Source organism: Stenella coeruleoalba (genome assembly GCF_951394435.1).
Source record: "Stenella coeruleoalba genome assembly, chromosome: 3".
Classification (NCBI taxonomy): domain Eukaryota; kingdom Metazoa; phylum Chordata; class Mammalia; order Artiodactyla; family Delphinidae; genus Stenella; species Stenella coeruleoalba.
In genome coordinates this window covers 42,237,936-42,253,164 of record NC_137148.1, presented here as the reverse complement: position 1 = coordinate 42,253,164, position 15,229 = coordinate 42,237,936, and the positions used below count along the sequence as shown (strand labels likewise).

The 15,229-nt window shown below is 38.1% G+C and overlaps 2 protein-coding genes across 5 annotated transcripts in view; one reads left to right on the top strand and one right to left on the bottom strand.

Annotated features, from left to right (window-relative positions):
• Positions 1 to 2,365: 2,365 nt before the first annotated feature.
• CDC20B (cell division cycle 20B) overlaps positions 2,366 to 15,229 on the top strand; it is a gene marked incomplete at both ends in the record, with an annotated part of 62,572 nt that continues 49,708 nt past the window's right edge. For all 3 annotated transcript variants that reach the window (XM_079916774.1, XM_079916773.1, XM_079916772.1), the window contains 2 exons: positions 2,366 to 2,428; positions 2,710 to 2,772. In XM_079916774.1, the coding sequence (XP_079772900.1) occupies positions 2,366 to 2,428; positions 2,710 to 2,772 (126 nt within the window). The remainder of the gene's footprint in view (positions 2,429 to 2,709; positions 2,773 to 15,229) is intronic.
• On the bottom strand, positions 9,346 to 13,989 carry GPX8 (glutathione peroxidase 8 (putative)). 2 transcript variants are annotated; one of them, XM_079916775.1, is made up of 3 exons: positions 13,780 to 13,989; positions 12,920 to 13,181; positions 9,346 to 9,886 (listed from the first exon to the last, which is right to left on the bottom strand). In XM_079916775.1, the coding sequence occupies exons 1-3, from the start codon at positions 13,981 to 13,983 to the stop codon at positions 9,723 to 9,725; spliced, it is 630 nt and encodes a 209-aa protein (XP_079772901.1). In that variant the 5' UTR covers positions 13,984 to 13,989; the 3' UTR covers positions 9,346 to 9,722. The 2 variants fall into 2 exon arrangements, with proteins under 2 accessions (XP_079772901.1, XP_079772902.1); XM_079916776.1 differs by lacking the exon at positions 12,920 to 13,181.

Below are 15,229 nucleotides of genomic sequence, written 5' to 3'. Positions count from 1 at the left end.
TTTTCATTATTCAAGTTATAATTTTTTTTTGGCAAAAATATTACAGAGGTAATATTGTACCCTTCCCAGTACATTATATCAAGAGGCACATGATGTCCGTGTGTCATTAATGGTGACCTTAATCGATTACTTTGTTAAGGTGGTGTCTGCCAGGTTTGTCCAACGAAAAGCTGTAATTTTTCTTTTTGTATTTAATCATACGAGGCAAACATCCTCATCACATGCACACCAATTTTAGCATTCATGGTTCCTGACTGAGACAGTATGTGGTGTTTGCCAAATGGTGATTTTTCTGTTGACATTATTCTGATGTTAAATTTCAATCTGAATATTTAAATGCACAATAACTTTTAAAAGGAAGATTTTGACTAATATTTTTCTACTTTACACTAGGGGGGAAAAGGCATTTGGAGGCTGTGTGATATGCCATGGAATTAGTGGCTAAAATAGAATTGTTGAATGTATTACTTATAGATAACTGAATTCTAAATGAATAATTCACTATTCTTAGTACTTGTAAGGAACATGGGATCTGAAATCCCAATTTACATGAATTTACAAGCTCATTAATTGAATTGGTTTTTATTACTCCCATGTTTGTACCCATTCTTATAAATGGGTGAACATAAAATGGTATTTTAAATAGAACTAAGATTAGAAGTTTTTAATTTTATTTCAATGTATTGCTACTTTTAGTTGGTATTGAAAACTAATCCTTTAAATCAACAATACTTCTGACTCTCATCCAATGATATTTCACTTTACTTAGCCTCAATGTTTGCTGAAAGGATTTACTGGAAGTTGGAATGAGTATCCTTTGAATGCACTGCAAGGAAAGTGGAATTCTTGTGGGTGAAACTTAGAGGTCTTTTAATCTGAAGGTTATTTGACTAGCAAGCATTTTGATAAATCTCATTTGAAGATTAAGTTACCCTGTGCAGCATTTCCTCTAACCCTTTATCATGTAAATGGAGAACTGGCCTAAGATTGGATCTTAGCCTTGAGGCCATTTTTATTTCAGTATGAAGGAAAGCAGGAGAAATGAGTTTAGATTTTAAAACTCACTGACCATTTTGACTATCTGATATCTATTAGCCCTTCCCCCTCCCCAATGCACAAACCCACATGTTGCATTGGAGGGAAAGCAATCCAATTTCAATTGTGGGGGGGTGGTGGAGAGGAGGGAGGAGGTAATGAGGGGGGAAAAGCAGACTGCTAGACTGTCAGAGGTTTCCCAGACAGTTTCCCCCCATGCCATACGGCACAGCTCTCCTCTCCTGGCAGCTCAGGTGTGCACAGCCCAACTGGCTTATTTTCCTCCAAACCCCTCCCTCAACCCCGAATATCATCGTCTCCTTTATCACTTAGCCCCCAGTCTGCTCAGCTTTCTTGCTGGGTCTTCACTCCCTATCAGGTCCTCCCCGTCACCGGCCGTTTCACCAACTTTCACTAACCATTGTTAGGAGGGAAAGCTCAGAAGCTGAAGTGAGAGAACATGACCACTGCCAAATGGTTAGAGCAAAGAAGAATTTCTTGAATAAATATGTCAATGATTCCCCCCCTTTCTCATTAGCATAGAAATCTTGCCACGTTTTCTTGTCCGTTTGAAAGTGGAGGAAGAGCTGATGACACGTTGAGGGAACACGCCTAGACTCAGTAGCTTAAGCAAAGGGTGATTAGCGTCAAAAGAGAGGAGGCCGGAGAGTTATGCACCCCTCCGATCCCTCAGAGGCAGAGGCAGGATGATGGGGTTGGAGAATGAGAAGTGGGGGCCGAGGAAAACGGAGCAGAGTTCGTTATTACAGAACATTTTTGTTTCTAAAATGAAAAGAACGTGAATTCCCAGAACCCGCTTCTTCGCCCGCCAACGGCCTTGCCTCCTGCAGCTGTCCAGCCCTCCGCTCCTGGCCCGGCTCAGGCCCGCCACCGCTCGCGGCAAAGCTTGGCGCTCCTGTGCGCGCCTCCGCGGACAAAGAGCTGGAGGCTGCGGGGCGCGGCCGCCGGCCGGGAGGGGGAGAGAGAGGGAGAGAGAGAGAGAGAGTGAGGACCCAGGCGCGCGCAGGGGGAAGCCCTCCCGGGCTCTGACGTCACCGAAGCGCCGGCCAATAAGAAGCCGGAGAGGGGGATTCCCGCTCTGGCTGCCGCCCCGCCGGCTTTTTAAACCGTACCCTGGGGAAAGCTCGCTGAGAGCGGTGGGAGGAGTGGGGAAAAATGGGAGGTTAGGAGTTAAATATGATCGTCCTGGGGGACAAGACTCCAGAGGTTTGATGATTAAGAGTCAAGACTGGCTTAGACCTGGGGGGCAAAACCAAAAGCGATCGAGGAGAGGCTACTCTCCAGCCAGGTAGGGCAAACTCCTCCAGAGATGGAGTGGAAACTTGAGCGCACCGCCCGGAGGAGGGTCCGGACCGAAGAAGAGATCCTATGGGTGAGTAACGCCCTTTTGTTTCCTCGCCCCAACTCCCTAAAGGGACTTCTTGTCGAAGGCACCGTTTATAATACCTGTTTAGGACCAAGAGGTAGTTCAAAACTCTAAATCCTGATTTTAATTTTGAGTTGTGTAATTTAGTTATATTCTGGCGGTGCCTGTTTTCTTTCTAAGAAAAGTGAATGTAGTTTGACTAAGTAAGGATCTAGAAACATTCCACGCCTAATATTATGATTTTCCTAAACAGTTTATATTCATATATGTTGTCTGTATTTTCAAAGGAGGAGGTCATGCGGGTGCTCGCCAAAGACATGAAACAGAAGAGAGCTCAAGATTCTCCCAAGGTGAGTGTCCAGTGCTTACTCCAGTTCTCTGTCTTGAATATGACCTCGAACAAACTAATTCTTGCTAAAGATATTTGCTGGAAGTATGAATTGGTCTGAAAATACGAAAAATTTAAAAAATCTCATACTATCACTAACTACAGTCTATATATTAAAGAGTATATATTGAAACATTTTTGTAAGAAACTGAAGATCTCTGACTGACAAATAATGGTAATCATTTTAATCTGAATGTTACGTTCTAGTTTTTGCCTCTACAGCAAAAGATGAAGCTTGGATGTGTCAGGTAGGCAGTGCATCTTTAGCTGGCTGTTATAATTTCATTTTAACAGTTGCTAGTTGCACTCCCCTCTGTTGTGTTCATAAGCTTGCCCCCCAAAGAAACGGAAATGGTGCTATCTTGTGGTCAAGAGGAGAAGTGGCATAATCTACGGCCCTTAGGTTAGTAATTTAACAGTTGATCCCATGTAGTACTTTTTCACCTTGAAAGTCCAAACCCAAAGGCCTTTAGCGTCTCTTGTAATCAGTGTAAATAATTATCAGGATTCACCTTGCTTCTCTCTAGGCTAAATAGTTCACATTCCTTTAGTCTTTACTTATAGATTTTAGTTTCAAAACCATCACCAGTTTTATAGATTTTTTTCTAGACCTTCTTTAAATTTTTCTGTATTTAATTGGTGACACAATAAATTGAACACATAACTTTCAGAATTCAATGACTAATAGCCTTTGTAGCCAGAGAAAACAAATGACATTTGACTCCTAAAATTCCCTAAATACTTTAATATTTATTTTTCCCAAACAAAGCTGAAGATTTGTCTTGCCTACCTTTTGTATCACCATGGCTCCTAGATATTTGACTACCTGATACACACAACTGGTCTTTTCGTCAGTAAATAGAAGTAATGGGAAAAGCTACAGTTATGTATAACTTTGTTAATTCACTTGTATAGCAGTATCCGAGCCTTTAATTTGTAAAACCTAAGTGGAAGTATTTTGAAAGTTTTCTTTTTAAGTTTTTGCATAGATTAAAGAAAATATTGGTTTTATTTCTTATAGTATTTTTGGAGGAACAGGTTTTGCCTGTAAGTTTTCTTTAATGTGACTATTAAGATGAAAGTTCTGCCACTGTTTCATGTTACAAATTTAGCCTCAGTGACTTTATGGGCCATGAAAAGCAGCGGTGACCTGAATCAGGTAGGCAGTGTATTGTTAGCTGGCTGCTTTGGGTCAATTCAGCAGCCACAACTACCCTGCCACTTGCTTCTGGATAAATTCTTCTTGTTAACGAAGTACACTGGTTACCTGTGTGTGATGGGTTGGCAGTGTATTGTTAGCTGGTTGAATATGTGAATGGCATCAGCTAACATGCAACTGCTATCTCATTGCATGTACAATGAACATCAGAGTATAATTAAATCTGTAAGTAATATGTGTGTATGTTTGTGTGTATGTGTACTTTTTGCCATGAACCGGGTCACTCTTTACCATAATGTTTATTACTACTTTTCAGTTATAATACAACAAACAGCTTTATAATGCTGAAGAAACGACTCCAATTAATTATTTTAAAAATTTCAGGTAATATTCTGGAGTCTCTAATACTTGTAGACAGTATTAAAGTATTTGTGAAATTATATATTTATTTTAAATATAAAATTTAGAATATAATGACAATTTGGAATGGAAAACCTAAAATGTTTCCTCAAATTTTCAACTTTCAACTAAGTCTTTAGAATTCTTTCTGGATCATTAGTTTCTTAATTTGACATTAGAGCAGGTTTCAGTTACCAAGGGTGTGTATAGCTAAAGGGAGAATTGAAGTAACTTTCCAGATGAGTCAGTCAACTAAAACATTTTCACTTGAATATCAAGAGAATTGGGGATTTTGGGGGTTAGGGGATGGGGCTAAATTGTTTGGAAGATTTGCCTTGAGTCTTCATTTTCTGTAAAATCACAGACTCATACAGTGTTTGGAAGAGAGCATGATATTTAGCTTGTGAAGGGGGAGAACTGACCGCACAATATAATTTAAAATATTTTCTCATTCCCTTGGAGGCCATTTTGACTCATGGAGCCGTGTCAGGTGTGTGCTGGGTCCCAGACACACTGTGGTTGTATAAACATTTGCAGCAAGTTCATGGAACTGACTTTGGTGGTCTGGTCAATTATTTACACCCTAAATGAGAAGTGAGAAATGTATCACATTCTCTACTGCATTGGACTATAAGTTATGGGTAAAATTAAATTCTTACCTTATTTAAATGTAAACATTTCTAGAACCATGGGTTAAAGAGGTAACTATAATTTGATTCTTACGCATATTGTTACTTTCAAATCTCATCCTCTTTTTGTTGTTGCCTAGTATCATTCCATTTCAGCATCTTTGTGTTTAAGTATTCCTTTAATGTAAATATTGTTTTCATCTTTTTTTAAGGTTAAATTTCAACATGTTATTTTCTATAGAAAATCACTGATCTGTTGATAAAAATAAAACCTACTAAATTTAGAAGGCTTGTCCTTTGTGTTTTACTTAAAAAAATTTTTTTTAAAGAGCAAGACATAAAATGCCAACATTTATACTCAATAAAAAGAATACATAGTTCAGTTCCTATTATTGAGATGATGAGAAAGGAAAGAAAGAATCGAGTGTAGTAAAGATAAACAAGGAGGTCAATGGGTAAGGAGGTGATTAAATGTTTAAATTCAAAAAGAAAACGTTTTCGTAAGAGTGGAAGGAAAGAGAGGGATCCACACTTGGGATGTCAGAGGAAGAGAAGATGGAAGTGGGTTGAAAAAAAGAGGAGGAGGGAGGCAAAGCTGGTTGGAAGTATCTTCTCTGGGGGCAGCCACTGCTGTTCACTGGTGCTGGGGATGTAATTGCTTCCCATCACACCCTCTGGAAAATGTCCGAGTTTCTCAGTGCTCTTTAATGGCTCTCCCCCACCAGCCTCTGCCCCCAAAAGAGAATGCTTCCCTTGGCAAGGTGTGGCCTTAACCGTTCAGAGGGAGGAGGGAACAAGAAGAGTGGGAAGAAGTGTGATGTATTAGTTTCTTGGTATAACAGTTATTAGGATTTTATTATTCCCTGGGGAACATGAAGTCAAGCTGAGGGATAAATACAGAGCGTCCCCATGTTAGCTGCACCCAAACATGACATTTTTCTTTCAAAGGAACACGTTAGCAGGAATACACATGATTTTGTACAGGGATCACCCAAGACCTTCCCGCTCACATCGGGCAGTCTTGAAACAGTTAATATGTTTAAAGAAAATAAATGTAGAGAACTAGTTTTTGTTTTCCTTCTTAGACTTTGTCTCTCTCTCTCTCTCTCTCTCTCTATATATATATATATTTTTTTTTCTTATTTTTTACTGGAGTGTTTTCCTACTTGAAATTACCTGCAGGCAATCCAGTTACGTCGTTAGATTATAGTGTGATTATACAGTTATATGTATAATTATATTATAATGTTAGCAGCTTTTCATAATTCAGTATAACTGCATATACATCCACATTTATATATAACCTGTCAAAATAATATATTTGTAATAAAAATAAAGAGTATATGTGATATGTTTTTGCTTTAGGTTTTTCTCTGTGGAGATCCTTATTACCGTAAGTCTGATTTTAAAAATTTTGTTGTGCTGGAGCCAGCTTGTCCTGGTCTGTGAGAATTGATTGTTAAATTTTCAGAAATTTTACAAGCCAGTTATCAAACCATTAGTAGATTAAAATTGACCATGTGGGAGCATTCACACCATAGAAATTGCAAATGCTGCAAATTGGGACGACTCCTCCAGAGATTTGGTTGTTAAACATTTACCAGTCATCACTGTATATATGCTATATATACTATAGTTATTAAGAATCATGTATATGTACATATATACATACTATAGGTATGCTATAATTAGTACGCAATTTCAAAAATGAAGTACAATTTTTTGGGAATATTTCAGGCAAATTCATATTTATTCCACTCTCCAACACTCTGTATTTTTACATCTGCCATAAGATGATGATCAGAAGTTAGTAGGAAGTACTCCTCTCCACTTCCCAAATAAAACAAACAAAAACAAACTTCGTCAATGAATTATTAACCACAGATAAAAGCATTTGATTTTGTCCCTTTCCTTTGTCAGGAGGACAACTGCTGAATACTCTTTTATGGGATGCCTACTATTTTTGTTATACTTCTCAGTTCAGGCAGTTCGTAGCAGTTTATGTCCCAGACTTTTTTTTTTTTTTTTTAGCGGTACGCGGGCCTCTCACTGTTGTGGCCTCTCCCGTTGCGGAGCACAGTCTCCGGACGCGCAGGCTCAGTGTCCGGACGCGCAGGCTCAGCGGCCATGGCTCCAGGGCCCAGCTGCTCTGCGGCACGTGGGATCCTCCCGGACCGGGGCAGGAACCCGTGTCCCCTGCATCGGCAGGCGGACTCTCAACCACTGAGCCACCAGGGAAGCCCTGTCCCAGACTTCTTGATGCTGAGATAGGGAAGGTATTGTGCTTAGTTCAAGAAAAATGCATTTTTTTTCTCTGTGTGTTTGCCTGACGGTATTCATATGAGACATTTGAGGTCTGGGTGGCGGCACATCAGCAAATGGCTCTCCTCTCTTTCATCACACATAGCCTGGTTGTTACAGAACCCTGAATGGACACCTGTATGACACACTTTCAAATCCCTACCTGCCTTCCCTGCATACTCAGAGGGGCAAGAGGAGAGAATCAAGCCTAACCTAGCAGAAATTATAGGTTGAATAAGGCAACCAAGTTTGGAGATATATAAGTGAAAAACCCACTTTTTATGGCTTTGGAGAGAACTAGTGATTTGGGGCAGGATGGACACCTCAACTGCGTTCTCTGGGACAGTCCTGGTCGTCCCCCAGCTCATTACTCTCTATCTGGCAGTGGGGTGTCTACGTAACCTCTGTGGTGCTGGCAGATACACTTCTGCTCACACCCTGACTGTGAGCACATAAACACCCCAGCCGTCCTGGAGCGCTGATATGAATTCATGGAAGTCGTAAGCGGGGGTAAACAGCAAGAGTGCTCCAGAAGCAACACTTGGAGGGATTATCCTAAATAAAATTTTGCTTAGAGGCCCAGAATTCAAACTGCTAACAGGCATTTTTGGGGCAAGCTTGCAAAAGACAGATAGACTAGTGAGGTGGCTTCCATTTCTTCAACAACAATCCAGGTTAGTACTGATTCCTGATCACTTGAAAGCCCTTGGGAACTTGGAAGGGGCTTTTTGTTCACTTTGACCCCACCCCCAATTTATAGGTGAGGAAACTGAAAAGTAGTCGAGCTTGGCCCAAGGACCTGCCGCTGGTGAGAGGTAGAAGCGGGCTTTGCTCACACAGTGACCACCATTCTTTTTTTTTTTTTATGTCTTTTTTATTGTGGTAAAAGTCACATAATATAAAACATACTATTTTAACCATATTGACTGCTATTCTTGAGGTGCCTCTGCACATCCTCTTGACCTGAGGGGAACCACACCTCCACCCCCATCAGAGAGCTTACTAAATACATTCAGAGCTGGGGGTTGGACATCTATGTTGAAGTAGAAGGTATTCCGGGAAATATATTTGATTTTTTTAAGAACTTTAAACACTTTTGCAGAATTACTGAGGTGGCACTACTGATTTCACCATAAAAAAAATATCTTCACTTTCACTCATCAGGTCAGAATTGGAGAGCCAATTCACAGTTATTTAGCTTGGGTCTTCCTTCTTAGCCAAATTCTACATGACTGTTTTTTCACACTGGTTTTTGGCTCCAGTATTCCTGTTTAACTCCTTTATGAAATGAATATATATTTCATGGGGCAATAATTAACCTTCATCAACTTGGCAGGTTGCTTTTTTTCCAATAATTAGAAGGCTGACAAAATGTAAAGATCAGGACTTTGGGAGAAAAGGTATGTTGTGGCTCTATCGAAAGGCTCAGTGGTTGCTGATGTTTCTAAGACTCATGTAGTTGCAATCACTCCCTTTTCTTCGTTAAGAGTTTTGACTGTTTGCAGTTGATTCTTCTTACTACAGCCATGAGAATGATGCAGCATTGAATTCTTTCCAAATGGCTAATCTAGTCTGACTAGATTAGCAACCAAAATTAACCTGTAAGGAACCTGTAAGGAATTAACCTGTAAAGAATTAACCAAAACCTGTAAGGAATTAACGTGTAACGAATTTATCAAAATTAACCTGAAGGGGAATCAAGCTGAATGATCATATACTCATGGCTTTTTTCTTACACTTGGGATTTTCACTCAAAAATACAGACTGACTCAAGTGTTAATATTCTAATTATGGAATTTGAGTTGCTTCTAGAAAATAATAAATATTGAGAAAGATGAAGGCTTTTTCAAATGTTGTGATAATGTCACTTATAAGTGACTATTTGGCCAGGTGTAGAAAAACATACCATGAACCTGTACTTAAAAAAACCCCCAAAATCCTGTACCTGAAACAAATAAAAATACATAAGGATTAGAATCTATATTTCACATTTTCAATGTTTATTTTGTTTTTTATTACATAAAAATAATCATTTATAACTAGTTACTCTGGAAATGTCACACAGTGTCTTGAATTCAAACAGTGGTCTAGTGTGTTGGCATTTCCATCAAGAATGATACTAGAAAATGTCAAGTCAGACAATAGGATATTGAAGCACATTGGTGACTGTATTCTGAATTATTTAGTGTGGTCAGATGAAGTATTTAATATATTTCATTTAGAGTCTTTGGCTACTCTTCATTTTTGCTTTAGGTAACATCTCTATCGTGGGGACATTCATTACCAGTCACTGACAAGATAACATAAAAGGAAAGTCATCCTTCAGTGCCACATTTAATTGTCAGAGTATTTAAAATGGGATCAAACCCTCACGGAGACATTTCTGTATTCTGACTATTGCCTTAGAATGATTCAATGGCATTTTCATAGATCCTCTTTCTTTTTTATGATCATTTGTCTAATCAGAGCTGCTATCTCAGGCCTGATGATTTCAATGGGTTCCTCTGGCCTCCAAGATTTCACAACTTGACCTTCAGGGTTGACCAGATACTTCCAGAAATTCCATCTTGGTTCCTTGTTTGACGAATCTAAAATATGAGAATATATTTTCATGAGTAAATTCTTTTTCAAGATTTTCATTTTTGTTAGTATCTGCATAAATTACAACTTTAGAATCAAGTTCTAGTATTGTCATCATTTCAAAAACCAAACTAAACAAAAAGCAAAACACCCAAACAAAACAACTCAAAGTTTGTGTAAACAGATTTATAGAAATACTTGGTGACTTCACTGATGATTCTACTGACCTAGAATCAAGAAATGAAATAAATTAGTTTATTTTAGATTTGTTGATCTCCACCACAAAAAATTTACCCTGTCACTAGGTGAAAACTTTCAGTTTCTTAACATTTTTTTAAAGATAAAGTGATGTTCTAAATGTCTTTGGTAATAGGAATGTATGGATTACTTTTTATAGTAAATATATATATGTTTTTAATATTGTTGTATGTTATATAGTAAGGAATTCTAAATAATTGTAGATATCCTTTGATACATCTTAATTTAGGTAAGAAATGTAGAAGTTTTTTTCTATTTATATCATACAGGATTTGTGTGCATTATTATTGACTAACATGAGAAAAAATATAATTATTATGTGCCTAGTAATGTATGCTCAGTGCTTTAAATGGATCCTCTCCTTTAATCTTTACAGCAACCCTGTAAACATTGGATATTATTATTATCCCCATTTTGCAGATGAGACAAATGGAGGCCTGGACTCACAGTCACATGCTAGTGAGTGGTAGAGCCTGGATTGATATCTAGACCTTCCTATTTGCAGAGCTCGTGCTGTTAAAATAGGGAACATGGCAAAGCAAACAGATTTTAGGAGGAAGATGACAAATTCATTTTTGTACACAAGGAGATTCAGGTTATGTGGGACACCCAATCAGAGGAGGCTTCGGAGCTTAAGAGCAAGGGCTCACCCAGGGAAAGGGGACAGAATAAGGAGAGCCCATGTGGATGTGGCAGAATCCTGAGGATCAGTAGCGTTAAGGGTGGAGGAAAAGAGGAACCTGCAAGGGAGGAAGAGAAGGGGCCAGAGTAGAAGTCACAGGCAGCGAGACCCCCCAGGCTCAGGAGAGTTATGGAGTGAGGCCAAACACAGTGATCTAAGAAGGAAGCAGAGACAGGGAAGTGGAGAAAACAAATGTTAACTATCCTTTCAAAAACGTTGCTGATGAGGTAGGTAGAAGGAACACACTGCCTAGAGTTTTTAAAATTGAGGGATACTTTGCTTTATGCTGGGGACAGAACAAATGCGGGAGCACAGGTTAAAAATAATGAATGAAAAGTAGCCTAATATTTACTTATATGTGTTTTATTCTGTGTACTGTGCCAAGCATTTACACTGGTTATTTCATTTTTAATAGTGTTGCTGATTAGCTCAAACATCAGTGACTTGGTATGAACATCATATTATTAACTAAAGCCTTCTTAAAATCGCTTTGAAAAATAGCCATTTTTATGATGGAAAATGTGTTTTTAAAGATAATGCCCATCAGGGCAGGGCTCTCTCTAGTCAGTGTAACATCTTCGTGTGAATTAGAAAAAGATACCCTTCCAGGTGGGGACAGTCCCTCGGCACATACCTTGCACTTGCCTGTGTTTCAGCCCCCGTTTGCCTCCTTACTCCTGTTTAGTGGACAACCTGTACACCTGTACAGAGCCATCTTGTTTGTGAGTGCATGATCAGGTACTGTCCATTGTGGCCAGTTTTCAAAGATCTAATTTTCATTTGGCCGTCAACTCATAATCTTTGTCTCTGGAGCTTCATCTAACTTTAGTGAAACCTTAAATCACTGTTATGTTTTGATCACACAGGGTAAGTGGAGTTTCAGAAGCTTTCTTAGTGACAGAGGGGAAGAACCTAGGAGCTATTGTGCCCAAGTATTTGCCTGCTGTAATTGAGAGATGATTACAGGGCACATGCTCTGGCTTTTTTTTTCCCGTGCACCCTGGAAATAAAAGGAATGAAGACCTCACTCTAGTTGCTATTTGTGGTGTTAGGCATTATATTGACTTTCCCTAGAAACTGAATATAATGTTTTTGGATGATTCTGATTTCATACTTAAATGAAATATTATAGGACATCATTAGCTGGTTTGTTTGATTGGAAGCTTGATTGCCTGGATGAGGTCATGGTTTTAGCAAAACTTAAATTACCCACAGTGAAAATGACTGAGGCTGTTATCTATATAAGTTAGATGAGAGGACATGAGCTGAATGTCCTTTAGAATAGTGTCTGCCACAGTGTAAGCTGTATGTGAATAAGTACTTTACTTTTATTATTAACACACTTAATCCTCCAGGCAATCTTAGGGGGTAGATACTATTGATAACGTCATTTTACAAACGAGGAAACGGGCACAGAGAAAGTATGTGCCTAATGCCACCCAGTAAAAGTAAAGGAGCAGGGGTTTCAACACAGACTGGGGCCAAAGTTTGGCTTTTAGTCACTATACTGCACCACGTTTATGCTGGAAAATCTTTAAATAGGTTTCTGTAGCTAGCTTAATTACAGAGATAGACTAACACTACCCTCCTCCAAAAAAAATCAAGATATATTGTTTTGAATTTTGCCAAAAACCACCTGGCAAACAGATATTATTTACCCTTGAGGATAATATCTTAGATAAGTAAGGCAACATAAAAATAACCACAAAGATAAGTTCAACTAATGACGCTCAGCAAAATTGATGTGGGACGTATAGCTTTAATATTGGGGAGGGATATTTGCCCACATGTTAGTTAAATGAGAATTGAAATATTTTGTGAAAATAGCCATGACCACACTTAAAGTAAATTCTTCAGGAAAATGATCATAAAAATAAAATACACTGGAGTAGATTTATTTTGCCATCCAAGATGTTAAAACATTGATTTCAGGGAAGCATAACTTATAGAAAGTCACAAAGGATGAGAATCTAGCTCTTTGATAGTTTTATAAAACTTTCCCACTAAAACATTTCAAATGAATGTATTGTCCTGGTATATTTGTTTTAAAAATGAAAAGCAATTAAAAACATTAAATTGGCGAGACAAGGTAGATATTTACCAACAAGAAATCTAAATGCAGGTTCTGCTTCAGGTCCTAGAATCTTAATCTTGTGGAAGATGGGGAACGTTACTCCGAAGTTATTTCTTGCAAAAGATACTACTTCCTTGCTTGGGCGGGGCTCCGATTCTCCAAACTGATTGCATGGAAAAGCCAAGACGCTGAAGTGGAATGGTCCAAACTCTTTGTGCAGTTCCTGCAGTGCTAAGTAATTTCTGTCTGTGAGTTGGCAGTCACTAGCCACGTTTACAACTAGTGCAACCTCCCGGAAAAAGAAAAAATCCAACCGGAAAGTGAAGCAAATAAAAGATTAAAAAAAATATTTGCAAGTAGTTAAAATCCTAAACCATTTTGGAGGAATACAACCTTTGATAGATGGTTATCTCATATTTTTAGATATACCCAATTCTGCTGAAAATCATAACATGGATGCGTGAGTTAAAACTCTGAAAAATCACGACCATTGAAAAAGCCCTATGTACTCAACTAAAGTTTTTTTTTAAAAAATAAAAGATAAAATATGATTATTGATAGAGTACTTTTTAATGTTGTTAGATTATGGAATTAATACTTTCATATTCACATTATATGGAATACTCCATATTCACATTACTAACTCTAAGAATTTCCTAAGCAACTTAAAGTATTGATCCATCACTTAAAGCAAACAGTTAACATAATCAGTTATCAGTTAGAAGTATATAAACTGAGAGCTCTGATGGCTAAAGTGATATACTAATAACATTACATTGAAGACTAAATTATAATATGACCGTTTAACAGTGAAAAATGGACTATTAAGAGAATAAGCAGAGAACACGGACAAACAACAGAAATAAAAATCAGAAGATACAACTTACTTTGCCTTTAAACTTTTCCAGAGAAACCGTTCTTCCATTTGCATCTTTCACTTCAAATGTATAAAAGCTGTTGATTTTAGGTTTTAGGAATTTTAGTTGTAGAAGAAATAACATTACTGTACATAGAACCATAGACAGCAAAACTGCAAATACCTTTGCTTTGGGCCCTGAACATCTCAGAGGGTAGGCTGTGAGAGGCTCCATTTTGGATGATTCTAGAGGGAAGTCTCAGCAGGCTGGAATTCAAGGAGGAGCTGAAACTTGAAACCAGCCTAGTGTAACGGAAAGTCAGGAAGGACAGACTAGCTCCTCTCACTGCTGAGGAATAGAAAGACCTTTCTCAGATTGGGAATGGAGTGAAACTCCTGAATGAAGTAAAAAGCTCTAAAGAATATCAATGTATATATGATGTCAATTGCAATTTTTGCTTGAAAAATCAGGACATTTTTTGGTAGCTCTTTAATATCGGCCCAACAAAGAAAATATTTCACCAGAAGATGGTGCCCTTGTAACTTGAAAGCTGTGAGGTGCTCCCAGCAATTGACTGGATGTAGGGAATTTGGTGTATAATACCCAGGAATAGTTCAGAATGTCAATTAAATTGGTCTATTAGTATGACACATGATCTATAGGAATTTAATATTATATGTGTATATATAATGCATATGGCTTAAGCATGCTATATGAGTTCAAGGAATTTATAGTGGAAAGGGCAGTGAAATTTCTGAAAAGGCTACTCGCTATGACCTTATCTAGCTAAGGCAATGCCAGGTGAATATAGTAAAAATAAATAGATTAAAAACAATGATGGCTCTAAAAAAACCCTCCTCTACCATAAAGCAAGCTATAGTTCAGTGATTTTTCAAATTTTTGATTATGATGCATAGTAAGAAATGTACTTTACAATATAGCTCAGTACATAGACAGGTGTAACTGAGACATTTCATTAAATGATACTTCCCCTTTGAACTGCGTTGCACCCTGGTCTACTGCATTTTTAAAACAGCCTGGTTCTGAACCATGAAAATGATTTCAAGGTTCACCAATGGGCTGCAAACTGTAGAGAGAAAAATACTGAACTGTATAATAAAGCAGGACTTTAATAATTAAATAAGATATTTCTACACTAAAGGCAAAAACACTCCATCCCCCATCCTACTTGGGTGCATCACCTAGTTGCTTATTATCTTCATTTTTTTCTGTGGCTGTCACTTTCTACAGGAGGCCTAACTTTGTTGAAAACTTTAGGGGCAGATATGGAAAGGGAATTGAGGGCTGCATATCCTGAAATCCATGGTTCTTTTAGCCACCTTAGAAAATGCCCTGTTTAGAGCACAAAGCAAGTTTTTTTTTTAACATCTTTATTAGAGTATAATTGCTTTACAGTGACGCGTTAGTTAGTTTCTGCTTTATAACAAAGTGAATCAGCTATACATATACATATATCACC